Source organism: Cervus canadensis, chromosome 6 (genome assembly GCF_019320065.1).
Source record: "Cervus canadensis isolate Bull #8, Minnesota chromosome 6, ASM1932006v1, whole genome shotgun sequence".
Taxonomy (NCBI): domain Eukaryota; kingdom Metazoa; phylum Chordata; class Mammalia; order Artiodactyla; family Cervidae; genus Cervus; species Cervus canadensis.
Genome location: NC_057391.1, coordinates 96,685,599 through 96,699,883, shown reverse-complemented (window position 1 = coordinate 96,699,883; position 14,285 = coordinate 96,685,599). Strand labels below are relative to the sequence as shown.

The 14,285-nt window shown below is 41.9% G+C and overlaps 1 protein-coding gene across 2 annotated transcripts in view; it reads right to left on the bottom strand.

Moving 5' to 3' along the window:
* LOC122443968 (beta-2-microglobulin) overlaps positions 1 to 14,285 on the bottom strand; it is a 28,135-nt gene that overhangs the window by 11,783 nt on the left and 2,067 nt on the right. Inside the window, exons 2-4 of one of the 2 annotated variants that reach the window (XM_043472797.1) lie at positions 12,094 to 12,369; positions 11,542 to 11,569; positions 10,051 to 10,567 (exon numbers count right to left, since the gene is read on the bottom strand). In XM_043472797.1, the coding sequence (XP_043328732.1) occupies positions 11,556 to 11,569; positions 12,094 to 12,369 (290 nt within the window). In that variant the 3' untranslated portion in view covers positions 10,051 to 10,567; positions 11,542 to 11,555. Of the gene's footprint in view, positions 1 to 10,050; positions 10,568 to 11,541; positions 11,570 to 12,093; positions 12,370 to 14,285 lie in introns of those variants that run through there. The other variant, XM_043472798.1, reaches the window with a different exon arrangement.

Below are 14,285 nucleotides of genomic sequence, written 5' to 3'. Positions count from 1 at the left end.
AGTTCAAATCAGCACAATAATTAACTTATTAGCAGCCACCTAAGGTGTTCATTCTGACTGAATTCTCAGGTTTGTGCTGTTATATACCAGGCAACAGATCCAAAGGAAGTGGGACACAGAGGGGAGTGTTGTTTCCTGAGAGTTAGAAGCCATAACAAGGAGTGGAAAAACCTGGCAAGATCCTGGGCAGCCTAGTACTGTTATCACTAAGTGAGGGAGAGTTACCTGGGCAGACTGAAGTTGAGACAGATGAAGGGTCTGGCTGCTGCGGAATCTCTGCCCACAGGCTTGGGTGTAACCACCACACTCTTCCAGCTGCCAATGTGATCTCATTGGAAAATCATACCGAGTGGGTGTTAAATAAATTAAGCAGTACAGAGCTAAATAGTAGTAACCACAGTGTTGCAAGTACTGAGTACTTCTTATTTTTAATTACAAGTCCAATACATGATGGATGTCTGCTGCCAAAATGCAATCACTCAGAGGTCTACTGAGTGAAAGTGAGAGTTGCCCTCCTGTGTCTGCTCCTCTCTCTCTCCTCCCCACAGGAAACAGTTAAGCTTTGGTGCCTATCCCTTCATTTGCATGCATGCTAAGTTGTGTGTGACTCTTTGTAACCCTATGGACTGTGGCCCACCAGGCTCCTCTGTGCATGGGATTCTCCAGGCAAGAATACTGGAGTGGGTTGCCATTTCTCCTCCAGGGGATCTTCCTGACCCAGGGATCTAACCCATGTGTCTTACATCTCCTGCATTGGCAGGCAGGTTCTTTACCACTAGTGCCAACTAGGAAGCCCATCCCTTCATAGATATATTGAAATATTGTATATAGTTTAGAAGGTGAGGAATTTTTAAGTTATAACTACAGAGCCTGCTCTTATTAGGTGTTCAGAACTCAGTGTCCACTAAAAGCATAAAGAGAGTTAGAGTTAGCCTCAGTCCTCAGCTTGGATGGAGAGTGAGGTTAGGTAAATGCTGAAGCCTAGACTCCCTGTCCCTGTGGGGGCACGGGACAGCCCCAGGAGCCAAGGCTTGGGCACCATCCTTGGGGACTACTGCACCAGTGACTGGGCTACTGGCACAGCCTCCTTTCTTGGGTGTTTTCCCTTCATAGGCCCTTGGGTCTGCATCTCAGAACCTACCCCAAACTGCAGAATCCCAACTTGGATTGTTTTTATTCTGCCTGGGATTACATGCAGCATTCTCAGAAGTTTAAGACTCTCCTGCAAATGTTCTTTTTCCTTTTTGGCAAATTCCTCTAAGCCCCACCTTCCCACTTCCCAGCTTGCTTGACTGACACCTGCCTCTGACCAATCAGAGTGTGTGGTCCTTTCTGGCCACCCCCTCCTATGTTGAACCTGCATCAGATCCCTTCCTGTCTATTTTCTGGTTTCTTGGACTTTTCTAAACACTTCTCCTCAAACAGGACTGTGAAGAAACCAGAAAGAATTGTTTAGTAACCAATCAGAAATTTAAAACAAACAGGGAAAAAAATGCCAGAGATGTATACACAAGAGCCATCAAACACACAGTAGGACCAGTGTAGGTACAAAGGAGGGGGCCAGTAAACAGAAGTTTGATGAGTCTGTAATCATTTTCCTTATTTCATTATTTATTATCATTGTTATCTATTATGGTTTTAACTGTAGATCAATTTGCCACAAATGGGTTTGCTAAAAGACAACTTTTCATTATCAAATTAGCCAAAAATCTATCTAATGACCAAAGACTAGAAAACTGACGTGGGACTTCCCCCTCTGCTGTTCAATACCCTGAGAGTTGAGTGGATGAAGTAGCCTCCAACATTACCCCACAAAAGCCAGGATATTACAGGTTGGGGGTGGCTCAGAGAGAATTCATTCAGCATTTATTGCGAACAATGGAGATTCTACAAAATTAGGACATTCTATAAATATTTACTGAACTTGCTGATTTCTAGTTCATAATAGATATTTCCCAGATCTTTATATAGAGAACTGCCTACCTATCATGAACAATAATAGACATTTCTGTGGTTGGGAGAATAATGCCTCCCCCCATACCCCAAAAAAGATGTTTATAGCCTAATTCCTGGAACCTCTCAATACGTTACCTTACATAGCATAAGGGACTTTGCAGGTGTGATTAAGGTTAGGGACCTTGAGATGAGGAGATTATCAAAGATGATTTGGGTAGGCTCAGTATGACCACAGAGGTCGTTAAAGCAGAGAAATTTATTTCCCTGACTGTGGTCAGAGGGAGTTGTGACTACAGAAGCGTAATCAGAGAGCTGCAGCATGCTGGCTTTGCAGGCGAAGAAGGGGCCATGGATCAGGGAACGTGAGCAACTTCTAGAAGCGGGGAAAGGTAAGCGCATGGAATATCCCGTACTCTCCACAAGAAAAGCAGCCCTGCTTAATTTTAAGCCCAGAAGGTTTGTGTTGGACTTCTGACAGGACTGTAGGATGATAGATTGTAATGTTTTAGCCATCGGGTTTGTGGTAGTTTGTAACAGCAGCAAGGAAAAAAACAAAAACAAAGAAACATTCATACTGCTCCAGAATCATACAGTTTTGGGCCTTTGTTGCCAGGAGCCTATCTCGGTGTAAACATTTGCCTTTTCCGCGTTGTCTTTACCTGTTAGTTAACCAGATCTAGCCACACGGTGCACCTGGGGTACTCTGCTTATGAGGGAGGGCTCTCAGCAGCCCAGCAGCTGAGGGGAGGAGCTCTGCTGGGCCCCGGCTTGGGCAGGAGCCTTGGTCCTCCCGTCCTGCCACGGCCCCGGCTGGGCTGAGGCAGCCCCGGGGATGTGGGCTCCGCTGGCACTGCCATTCCTGGGCTGTTCAACGCCTCCAGCACACACCCACTGAGGCAAACCACTCCTGCTCCACCAGTGGTTGCCATGCTGAGCAGGAAATGAGACTAGGGGCAGGAGCCCTCTAGCCTCCAGGACAACGGTGCCCGAAGCTTTGGCTTCTTTCTTCTTCGTCTGGTCCCAGCCTGTCCATCAGGCCTTGGTGTTCACAGCAGTCAGTCAAGTGCTACCCGCCTTTACCGTCGCCTTGCTAGGTGCTAGGCACAGGGCTGGTCTGGGGAATTCTTTCCTCAAAGAGTTCATGCATTCTGGTTCATATACCTGTGATAGATTATGATTCCAGAAAAGCAACCTGTTCCACATAGAGGGTTCAAAGAGCCTGTGAAGGACTTTGGTGCCAACAAAAAGAATGTGAACTTAACCTTTGGACCATGATGCTGGTGCCAGCAGAGCTGGGACTTTGTTTTTGTTTTTTCCCTGTGGTTTCTTTACCTCATTTTTTGTTTGGTATTTTAAGTAACTTTTCCACTTAGCTTATTTTTTCAAATTATAAAGTTCATATCCCTTATGAAAAGTTCACACACCATAGGTAAAAATAAAGATAAAATTTAAATCACCTCTTAAAACTACCATCAAAAAATATCCACTTCTAATGAACTAATGTTTGTTCCCAGACTCTGTCTACTCATATACAGGTTCAATTCAGTTCAGTCACTCAGTCGTGTCTGACTCTTTGCGACCCCATGAACCGCAGCACGCCAGTCTTCCCTGTCCAGCACCAACTCCTGGACTTTACCCAAACCCATGTCCATCAAGTCAGTGATGCCATCCAGCCATCTCATCCTCTGTTGTCCCCTTCTCCTCCTGCCCCAATCCTTCCCAGCGTTAATGTCCTTTCCAGTGAGTCAACTCTTCACATGAAGTGGCCAAAGTATTGGAGTTTCAGCTTCAACATCAGTCCTTCCAATGAACATCCAGGACTGATCTCCTTTAGGATGGACTGGTTGGATCTTCTTACAGTCCAAGGAACTCTCAAGAGTCTTCTCCAACACCACAGTTCAAAAGCATCGGTTCTTCGGTGCTCAGCTTTCTTTATGGTCCAACTCTCACATCCATACATGACTACTGGAAAAACCATAGCTTGACTAGATGGACCTTTGTGGCAAAGTAATGTCTCTGCTTTTAAATATGTTATCTAGATTGGTCATAACTTGCCTTCTAAGGAGTAAGCGTCTTTTAATTTCATGGCTGCAATCACCATCTGCAGTGATTTTGGAGCCCAGAAAGATAAAGTCAGCCACTGTTTCCACTGTTTCCCCATCTATTTCCCATGAAGTGATGGGACCAGATGCCATGATCTTAGTTTTCTAAGATACACAGATACACAGAGTGTTGAGCTTTAAGCCAACTTTTTCACTCTCCGCTTTCACTTTCATCAAGAGGCTTTTTAGTTCCTCTTCACTTTCTGCCATAAGGGTAGTGTTGTCTGCATATCTGAGGTTATTGATATTTCTCCCGGAAATCTTGATTCCAGCTTGTGCTTCTTCCAGCCCAGCGTTTCTCACGATGTACTCTGCATATAAATTAAATAAGCAGGGTGATGATATACAGCCTTGACATACTCCTTTTCCTATTTGGAACCAGTCTGTTGTTCCACATCCAGTTCTAACTGTTGCTTCCTGACCTGCATATACAGGTTACAAAGATGTAACCATTCTGCCCATATTTCTTTGCAGTAGCTGTTTTATTTAATGACGTATCAGCTTCTCTGATGACTCAGTGGGTGAAGAATCTGCCTGAAGTACTGGAGACACAGAAGATGAGGGTTTGATCCTTGGGTTGTGAAGGAGGAAATGGCAACCCACTCCAGTATTCTTGCTGGAAAAATCCCATGGACAGAGGAGCCTGGCAGGCTATAGTCCATGGGGTCACAAGGAGTTGAACATGACTGAGCACATACACACACATGCACAGCATGTGTGTTTCTATAATAAAAGGTCTATGTAGTTTTTTCATATTTTCATAGCATTTTATTATATGCATATTCCATATTTTTATCAAATCCTGTATTGGAACATTGCCAATTTTTCCCTATTTTAACTCTTCCTGCACAGTATGAAGTTGCCCTTTGGAGTCCAGGTTACACCACATTACTAAATTAGAAAGGGTGTTCATCTCCCCACAGACTTCGACAAGCTGATTATTATCACTGAAAAATTTCATCTCCTTGTTTTAATTTTTATTTTTAAAAGGCAGTCATGTTGAACAGTTTTTCACATGTTTAGTTGTTATTTGCATTTCTTGTTCTGTAAATTTCCTGTTCATAGTCTCTAGTCACTGGGGACAGATACCACCTAATGTAGCAGAGAAGGAGCTTATTTAAGGAATATTGCTAAGCAAAATGTTATCAACTTCTGATGAAGGATACACAGAAGTTAATTTTATCATTCTCTCAGCCTTTTATATTGAAATTTTTCAAAATAAAATGTGAAGAGGAAGATGGTAGTGAGGTGGCAGAGGCCCACAAGGGTTCAGAAAGTGACTGTGACCCATCCTGGATCTCTCACTTCTCAGACCATCCTCCCAGCTCTGAGGACAACTGACACCACAATCTGGAAATTCCCAACCAACTTGGATGAGTTCCCCTCGTCCAGCTCAAGAGGAATGGGTGAGCCAGGCTCAGCCCTCCTGTAGAGTAATTTTCACCTCAATAGAGGTCAACTACCACATTTCAGGTAAAGCAGGAAAGGATATTGACTTCCATCTTGCCTCACCAGGAAGAAAAACCTGTTTTTGAACAGAGAAAATCAGGTGGAGTACACAGAGTAAACACTAAGGTTGGTACCTATACATTCAGCACCATTTCTGAAAGGTGACTCTCTGGATTAATTTGGGTAATTAACCATAATAATTAACTCCAATGACAAACGTAGACAGTGTGTTGAAAAGCAGAGACATTATTCTGCTGACAATGGTCCATATAGTCAAGGCTATGGTCTTGCAGTGGTCATGGTACAGTTGTGAGAACTGGACCACAAAGAAGGAGAGCACCAAAGAATTGATGCCTTTGAACTGTGGTGCTGGAGAAGACTCCTGAAAGCCCCTTGGACAGCAGCTCCTTGTCAAACCAGTCAATCTTAAGGGAGATCAACCCTGAATGTTCACTGGAAGGACTGATGCTGAAGCTGAAGCTCCAGTATTTTGGTCATCTGATGTGAACAGATGACTCATTGGAAAAGTCTCTGATGCTGGGAAAGATCGAGGGCAGAAGGAGAAGAGGGCGTCAGGGGATGAAATGGCTGGACGGCATCACCAATGCAATGAACATGAACTTGGGCAAGCTCTGGGAGATGGTGAAGGACAGGGAAGCCTGGCGTGCTGCAGTCCATGGGGTCGCAAAGAGTGGGACACGACTGGGCGGCTGAACAGCAGCAACAACCACCCTAATAACATCGCAGGGAAAGACCAAGGAGGGGATTTATTGCAAGCACAGATGAGTTGTACATGAAACCAAAAGACATCCTGGAACCATCACCAGCATCAAATTAGGGTTAAGTAAATATAGTCATATCCATATTCTGCTTACAGCATTTAAAGCTCGTGATAGAAATATGTTGATGGTTTAGTTGTTAAGTCATATCCAACTCTTTGCAACCCCATGGATTATAGCCACCAGGCTCCTCTGTCCATGGAATTTCTCAGGCAAGAATTCTGGAGTGGGTTGCCATTTCCTACTCTATATCTCCATCTTTTTAATAGCTGAGTAACATTCCATTGTGTGTATGCACTATGTACCTAGTTGCTCAGTCGTGTTCAACTCTGTGAACCCCACGGACTGCAGCCCGCCAGGCTCCCTTGTCCATGGGGGTTCTCCAGGCAAGAATACTGGAGTGGGTTGCCATGCCCTCCTGCAGGGGATCGTCCCAACCCAGGGATCGAACCCAGGTCTCCCACATTGCAGGCGGATGGATTCTTTACCATCTGAGCCACCAGGGAAGCCCACATATGTACTATCTCTTCTTTATCCATTCATCTGTCGATGGACATTTAGGTTGCTTCTTTGTCTTAGCTATTGTAAATAACACTGCAGCAATTATTTATCTTACTTGCTCCATATAAACATACATACAAATAATGCTATTTACTTTTGGGCACTGCTTAGTTTTGTATACAATGGAATCACTGTATATATTTGGGGGGAACTTGCTGGATTCTATTCACTAACACTTTTTTTGTGATTCATCCATGTTCATTTTTATAATGACATTTGGACAATTCTTTCATTTTCAACCTGTATAGCATTCCATTGTCCAAATATACCTTTTTTATCCAGCTTTAGGTTGTTTCCAGTTGTTTGCTGTTAGAAACAGTGTTGCAGTAAACAGTTTTTTACACCTACTGCAGTGTGTGTGCAAGAGTTTCTCTATGTTGGTAGTAGAAATGCTGGGTCATAGGGCATGTGCATATTTAATTTTACTACATAATACTCTAGTTTTCCAAAGCTGTTTTATCAGTTTATGCTCTCACCAGCAATGTAATGAGTTCTCTTTAGGGTATGTTTTTCCCAACACTCGACATATCAAGATTTTTAAAGCTTGTGTCAATCTGATGGTATGATGGGTTTTAATTTGCATTATGTATATACATACTCCATTAATTTATTATATATAATACTGCATTGGTTTATAGTGTGTGATATATTCTAGATACAAATCCTTTGTTTTAGGTACGGCAAATATATTCAAATCTGTGACTTGACTTCTTACTTTTTTATGGAGTCTAATTTTATTGTAGTTCTAAATCATGAGATTAATCAGTCTTTAGCTATATGCATGTAATTTGTGACTTCTATGTTGAGGTCATAAAAATGTTGGTTTTTTTTTTCCTGTGTTTAAAATTTTTGTTTGCCATTTAGCTCTTTTTCTGATGGAACTCACAGTTGTGCATAGTGTGAGGTGGTGGTTGTTGTTGAGTCATTATTGTCACGTGTGACTCTTCGACACCATGGACTGTAGCCCGCCAGGCTCCTCTGTCCATGGAATTCTCCAGGCACGAATACTGGAGTGGGTTGCCATTTCCTTTTCCAGGGGATCTTCCCAACCCAGGAATCCAACCCACATCTCCTGCATTGGCAGGCGGACTCTTTACCACTGAGCCATCAGAGAAGCCCATAGTGTGAGGTAGGGACTTATTTTCCCACCACATATTGATAGCCATTTGTCTCAGCACCGTATTTTTTTCAAAAGCCCTTCTTTTTACCATTGATCTGAAGTGCCTTGTGTATCAAGTTTCCGTGTATTCACAAGTTTGTTTCTGGGCTCTATTCTGTTCGTTGGTCTTGATCCATCCCGGGTCATTTCCATTCTGTTTTAATTATAAATCTCTCACCTTATCATTCTTCAGGAGCATCTTTATCTTTCTCCCTCCATTAACCCTCTTCCATATTTTAGGATCAACTTGTCAAGTGTCATGAAAACCTATTAAAATTTTTTAAAATAATTACAGTAAATCTATATGTCAGGTTGGGGAAAAACTATGTCTTTAGGATATTTAACCTTCCTATACATAACCTTACTCTCTCATTTTTTGTCATTAATTTATTTCAATAAAACATTATAATTTTTCCATTAAGAGTTTGACATCTTTTGTTAGCTTTATATTGGCATGTGCATTTAAACACTATTTGAATATATATAGCATATCTATTTTATATATATTTAAGTGCTATGTCTGTTGCTATCATAAATTGCTCTTCTGTCCATGGGATTCTCCAGACAATACTGGAGTGGATTGCTGTGCCCTTCTCCAGGGGAGCTTCCTGACTCAGGGATAGAACCCATGTCTCTTAAGTCTCTTGCATTGGCAGGTAGGTTCTTTACCACTAGTGCCACCTGGGAAGCCCATTTGTATATACATTTAAGTACTATGTCTATTACTATTATAAATTATATATTTTTAATTTACTTTGTTACCAGTACAAAGAAATGCATTTTTATGGGGGTTTTTTTGTTCAGCAAATTTATCATTAGGATTAATAAGAGAATTTATCTTTTATATCTTATTGACATTTCTATATAATCTATATATAGCATCAAAGTAATACAATTTTGTTTCTTCTCTTCAAATATTTATTCTTTTTACTTTTTTTCATTGTCTCGATTTGCTGCTGGGACCTCTAGTATAACATCACTCAAAAGGGGCAGTGGGCATCTTTTTTTATTTTTTTTAAGTATTTACTTATTTGGCTGCTCTGGTACTTAGTTGCAGCATGTGAGACTTTAGCTGAAGCATACAAATTCTCACTTGTGGCATTGAGAGCACAGACTCTTAGCCACTGGACCACCAGGGAAGTTCCATGGTGGAACTTCAGGAAAGATCCCTATTTCTGATTTTACCTGTAAAATACCTATAATATCTTTCAACTAATAAATGCATGTGTCTGCTTATGTATATTAAGAAAACCTTTCTAAGTAAATTTGCCTTTTTCCCCAGCTATGAGTTTTTTATGATAAATTCACTAAGTATTGAAAATTAATTGAATGCTTACTGTGAATCTTTTGAGATAATATAAATCTCCTTCAGTCTGTAGTAAACCACATTAATAAATTTTATTTTTACTGTGAAATATAAGATTTCTTTAAAGTGAGCATAATATATGTGCATTTAACAAAAAATTACAAAGTAAAATCTGTTGTAACTACTATCCATGTCAAAAAATAAAACATCACTGCCGCTCCATAAGCGCCTATGCCATCTTCTAGTTGGACATTAAATATTCAGTCTATGTTCTTTTTGAGGACAGCCCAAAAAATATATTGTACATATTTAAATTACCAAAAAGTTTGTAACTTTACCCTTCAGGGTAAAAAGTCCATCAAATACTTTCACATTGTTTACTCTTTCTACTCTTGGGTTATTGTTGTGTTTTATTTTTCTAACCACTTTAGCAACCATTACTATTTTATATTTAGGTTACAAAATTGATACATTTCCATGATTCTCCCTTTTCGCTCACATTTTAGGCCTTTCCTCTGTCCCAAATGTATCACTTACAATCTTAGTGAGGATCTGACAGGTGCTGCAATCTTAGTTATCTAATAATGTTTATCATGCGGTCATTTTTTTAAAAGATTTTTATTGAATATAGAATTTTAGGTAGGAAGTTGTTTCATCACATTCATGATGACTTTCTGCTATGCTCTGGATCCCTCTGATATTGAGAAGTAAGTTATTGGTCCTTTGAGAAGCTGAACACAATGTTTTACCATTGTTTTAATTAGTGAAATAAAAATATAGTAAAACAAGGCACAACCAAGTTTCTAACAGATATAGGAGATAACATAAATTTTATATGGCAAAATGCCTCATCCACAATTTCCATAATTCTAAAAATTAACAAATTTCCATAATTCTAAAAATTATCTTTTCAAAATTTTCCCAAAATTGTAACCAAAGTTACAAAATCGGAGGCTTACTTTAACATGCATAAGTATCTTATTACCCAGTTTTGTATGCAGACGACACCCAGATGTTGATGTTAAATCTGAAATTCTATCTTCCCCAACCTCTAAGATGCCAGCGCCTCCACTACAGGCACCTGCCTAGGCAGGTCAAACATGGACACGTAGCACCCAAGGTACAATTATAAAGAAGGTATTTGTGGTAACATGAATACGACTTCTGATTATGTGCATAAAGCATAAAAGCATATTGGTATTAAAGAGCAAGGAAATAGAATTTGGAATTAAGACCAAAAGAAGAATCTTCAAATCTGAAAAAAAAAAGAGAAAAGGAATAATAATAAATACATTTATTTTAGATCACAGACAGCATGAGCAAACTTATCTAACTTTCACTGTATAAATCTCTGTTGATAAAAGTGCACGTGATTTTGCAAACCTTTCACTTTATCCCATTGGTTCTCCTACAACCTTATAGAAGAGAGTGCTGGTATTAGAGTTCAGATCCTGGCTCTTAGTAACTGTGTGATGCTGGGCAGGTCAGCCAAACTCTCTGATGCTCTCGCAAATTAACTTCCCTGTCCTACAGTGCAACAGGAAATTTGAATAGGTTTTCCATGCCAGGATACACTGAGTAATAAAATTCCCCAGAAAAGCTGGATTATCTGCCTCTGGCCTCCACCTGAAGTGGCAGAGAAGTCCAATCCCTCCCTGTTTCACACTGCTAGAGTTAGGTGCTAGAGCTGCAATACATCTGTTACAGTGTCTTTACATTGAGTTACAACAGTCTTGTTTCCACTTCTCTCCTCTATTGGACTGGGAGCTTAGAGACCCAACTACAGTGCCCAGACACTTAGGAATGGTGTCTCTGCAGAACCATGTCACTCTTCTCTTCAGGCTATTTAGCAAAGAGCTGCCACGCAAAGGAAGGGACAGTTCACCTTTGAAGGCCCAGAGATGCCCAACGTGCAAATGGCAGAAGAGCAAACACTTGCAGGTGCTGTGGGTAACAGCTGCCTCTGCCTGGAACCCCACACCTGCAGCTCCTCTGTCCTCCCTTTAGAGGGTTAGTGATGCTGGGAAAGTCACACCCAGGGCCACGGCCTTCCTCATCTCCCCCTCTCTCAGGGGCAGGGAATGGGACCCCGTGGGATTCTTCTCTGCCTGCTGAATTGTTACCCTGATTAATGTCTTCCAGACTGTGAGGCTTATCACATTAGAGCTGTCTGTAATGGTCCCCAGGATACTGATTTTACAATAGGGTTTCTTAAGGTTAGAAACCCACCTTGATGGTGCTGCTTACAGGTCTCGATCTATGAAAAAGAAAACAGAGAAAGAAAACAGTTAAGTTTGACTTCTGAAATGCTGCGTACTACGAAAGTCTAAAATTGTTATAAACAAAGATGGCAGAAGAGCCAGTGAAGAAAAACCTAGACGTTTCCTACCAGCCTGAGATCCCAAGCAATCCAGAGAACTAGAGGAGGCCAGGGTTGGAGGGCCCTACCGTAGCAGGGCTTGCACACAAAGGCCCCTGCCTTCGGAGACCCTCCTTGGTCCTGGGTGTGCCCGAGGCGGTCAGGGGAGCCAAGGGGGCCACAGGGAGGAAGCCTTGGGAGTGTCTGTGCGTGTGCTGATGCCCTCTGCTCTCACTGCAGGGAAACCACTGTCTCAGCGACCACGCTGTGCCCCGCTCTCTCAGAGGGTGCCACTGCGCAGAGCTTTAATAACATTCCCTGATAATCCCAGCATGCAGATGTTTTTATATCAAAGCAGCTTTATGCCACGGCTGTGCTCCCATACAACTGTCAGCGGTTAACCAAAGAACTTGAAAACTTACCCCACGCATATATCTGGGGTTCTGCGAAAGTAATGTGCTTCACTCGGCAGCTATACTGATCCTTGCTGTTGGGGGTGAACTCAGCGTGGGACAGCAGGTAGAAAGACCAGTCCTTGCTGAAAGACAGGTCTGACTGCTCTGATTTCATCTTCTCCCCATTCTTCAGCAATTCGATTTCAATCTGGGGTGGATGGAACCCAGACACATAGCAGTTCAGGTAATTTGGCTTTCCATCCTCTGGTGGGTGTCTTGAGTACACTTGAACCTTTGGGATACCTGAGGAGCGGCAGGGAAAGACAGATGAAACTGCAGAGTATTCCACTTGGGGGGACCTTGGTCTGAAGCTAGATCAGGCACCAAATGTTTACATTGGATCCTCCATTTCTCCCAATTCCACTTTCCCTCGGGCCAAATGACCTTACATTTTTGCAAATGGCCACCTCCAGTTTGTGGGATAAACCATGACTTAGTATCTTTCCCACATAATCCCCCTACACATGCCTTTCAGGCTTTTTCTAGCAGATTTCTAGTAACATCTTCTTCTGTCAGTGGACATTGTGCTGTATCTTTTAACAGTTGTGTGTGGAGGCTCTCAAGAAGAAGGCTTCATGGCTCCTCAGCACATAGAATCTATATCACTCAAGAGTCTACATGATTTGGCCCCAGTCTACTGATTGAGCTTCGTTTCTCACTTCACACACCCTCCAGGGTGGCCACATCAAAAAACTCCCTTATTACACCCTCTTTCAGCCCCATCAATCATTTTCCTTACATTTACTTCTTTCTTCCTGGTCTCTTGTCTAGATGCACACCCACCAGACTTCTCAATAGGTGCCTAGTACAGTGCCCTGCACACTGCAGTTGCTTGGTAAATAAATGGCAGGTGTAATTATTGTTACCTCCTTGCTCAGGTTCCTAACAGAATCAACCCAAAGTATATTTCTACAGAACACAACCTCTTCATCACGTCTGGAGTTCATATGACAAATCTCCATCTGATTGTGTACCTGATTTCATGAGCCAGACAACAAAGAAATAAAAGTGAAACACCTACAGGAGCTGGAAAACACCTTAGATGAGTGGGTCGGGCTGGGTGAGAACAACAGGGAAGAGTGAGGACTGTGGCAGATGGGAAAGATTATACTCTCTGTTAGGACCAAGTGGATTAATGCATGTGACAGTGGAATCTGCATTTTTAATGAGCATGGTTGAGTGACTTCCATAATCTGCCAGGTTGAGAATATTATATATTGCTACAGGACAGGTGGATTCCAAAATGAAATGCATGTTGAGACCCTCCATGAGAATGTGGAAGAAAATATTATAAGCTCTATATCTATATTTTTCTAAGTGAACTGTTAATGCTACTAAATATACACACTGATATAAATATATGTATATAAGCCACTTAAATACAAATACACTCAGGGGACATGATTACAAAGGTCAGTTCATCCTCTATGTCCAGGAGGTACAGAGAAGGAGGAGTCCAGGCCACTGTGACTGGATGTATCTTTGTAGAATCATCCGATCATCAAAGAAAAGATCCCTAGTCCCACTAAGAGCTAGACTGGAAATACTATGAAGCCCTGGTATTTTTCCATCATTCAAAGTGAAGATAAATCTTCTGATTTATTTGAGCTTCTAATAAGTGACAGTTAAGTCACTCAGTCATGTCGGACTCCTTGCAACCCCATGGACTATAGAGTCCATGGAATTCTCCAGGCCAGAATACTGGAGTGGATAGCCTTTCTCTTCTCCAGGGGATCTTTCCAACCAGGGATCAAACCCAGGTCTCCCGCATTGCAGGCGGATCTAGTAACTAGACCATAATACATACTACAGTACTGAGAGCACAACTCCATTCCACCTGGAATTCTCCCTTTGAGGGAGCTAGGCAGGTTTGTGCAGGGGGCGGGTTTGCAAGGGTATCACAATAGTAGTTTCCAGAAGGAGGAGATGTATCCAACAGGCCTGGGTTTGAATCGGGCTTCAGCCACTTACTGCTTCTGCATTATGGGGAGAGTTATTTTAGCTTCTGTAGTTTAAGTGAAAACTTAATTTACGCCCAGACTGAAATAAAACCTACACAGGGAAAGAGCAGAAGATAGGGCCCCCCCCCCGCCCCCGCCCCAGGAAAGTGAATCACAACTACATGTTTTTTGAATGTCTTCTAGAAATCCCCTGTGTGT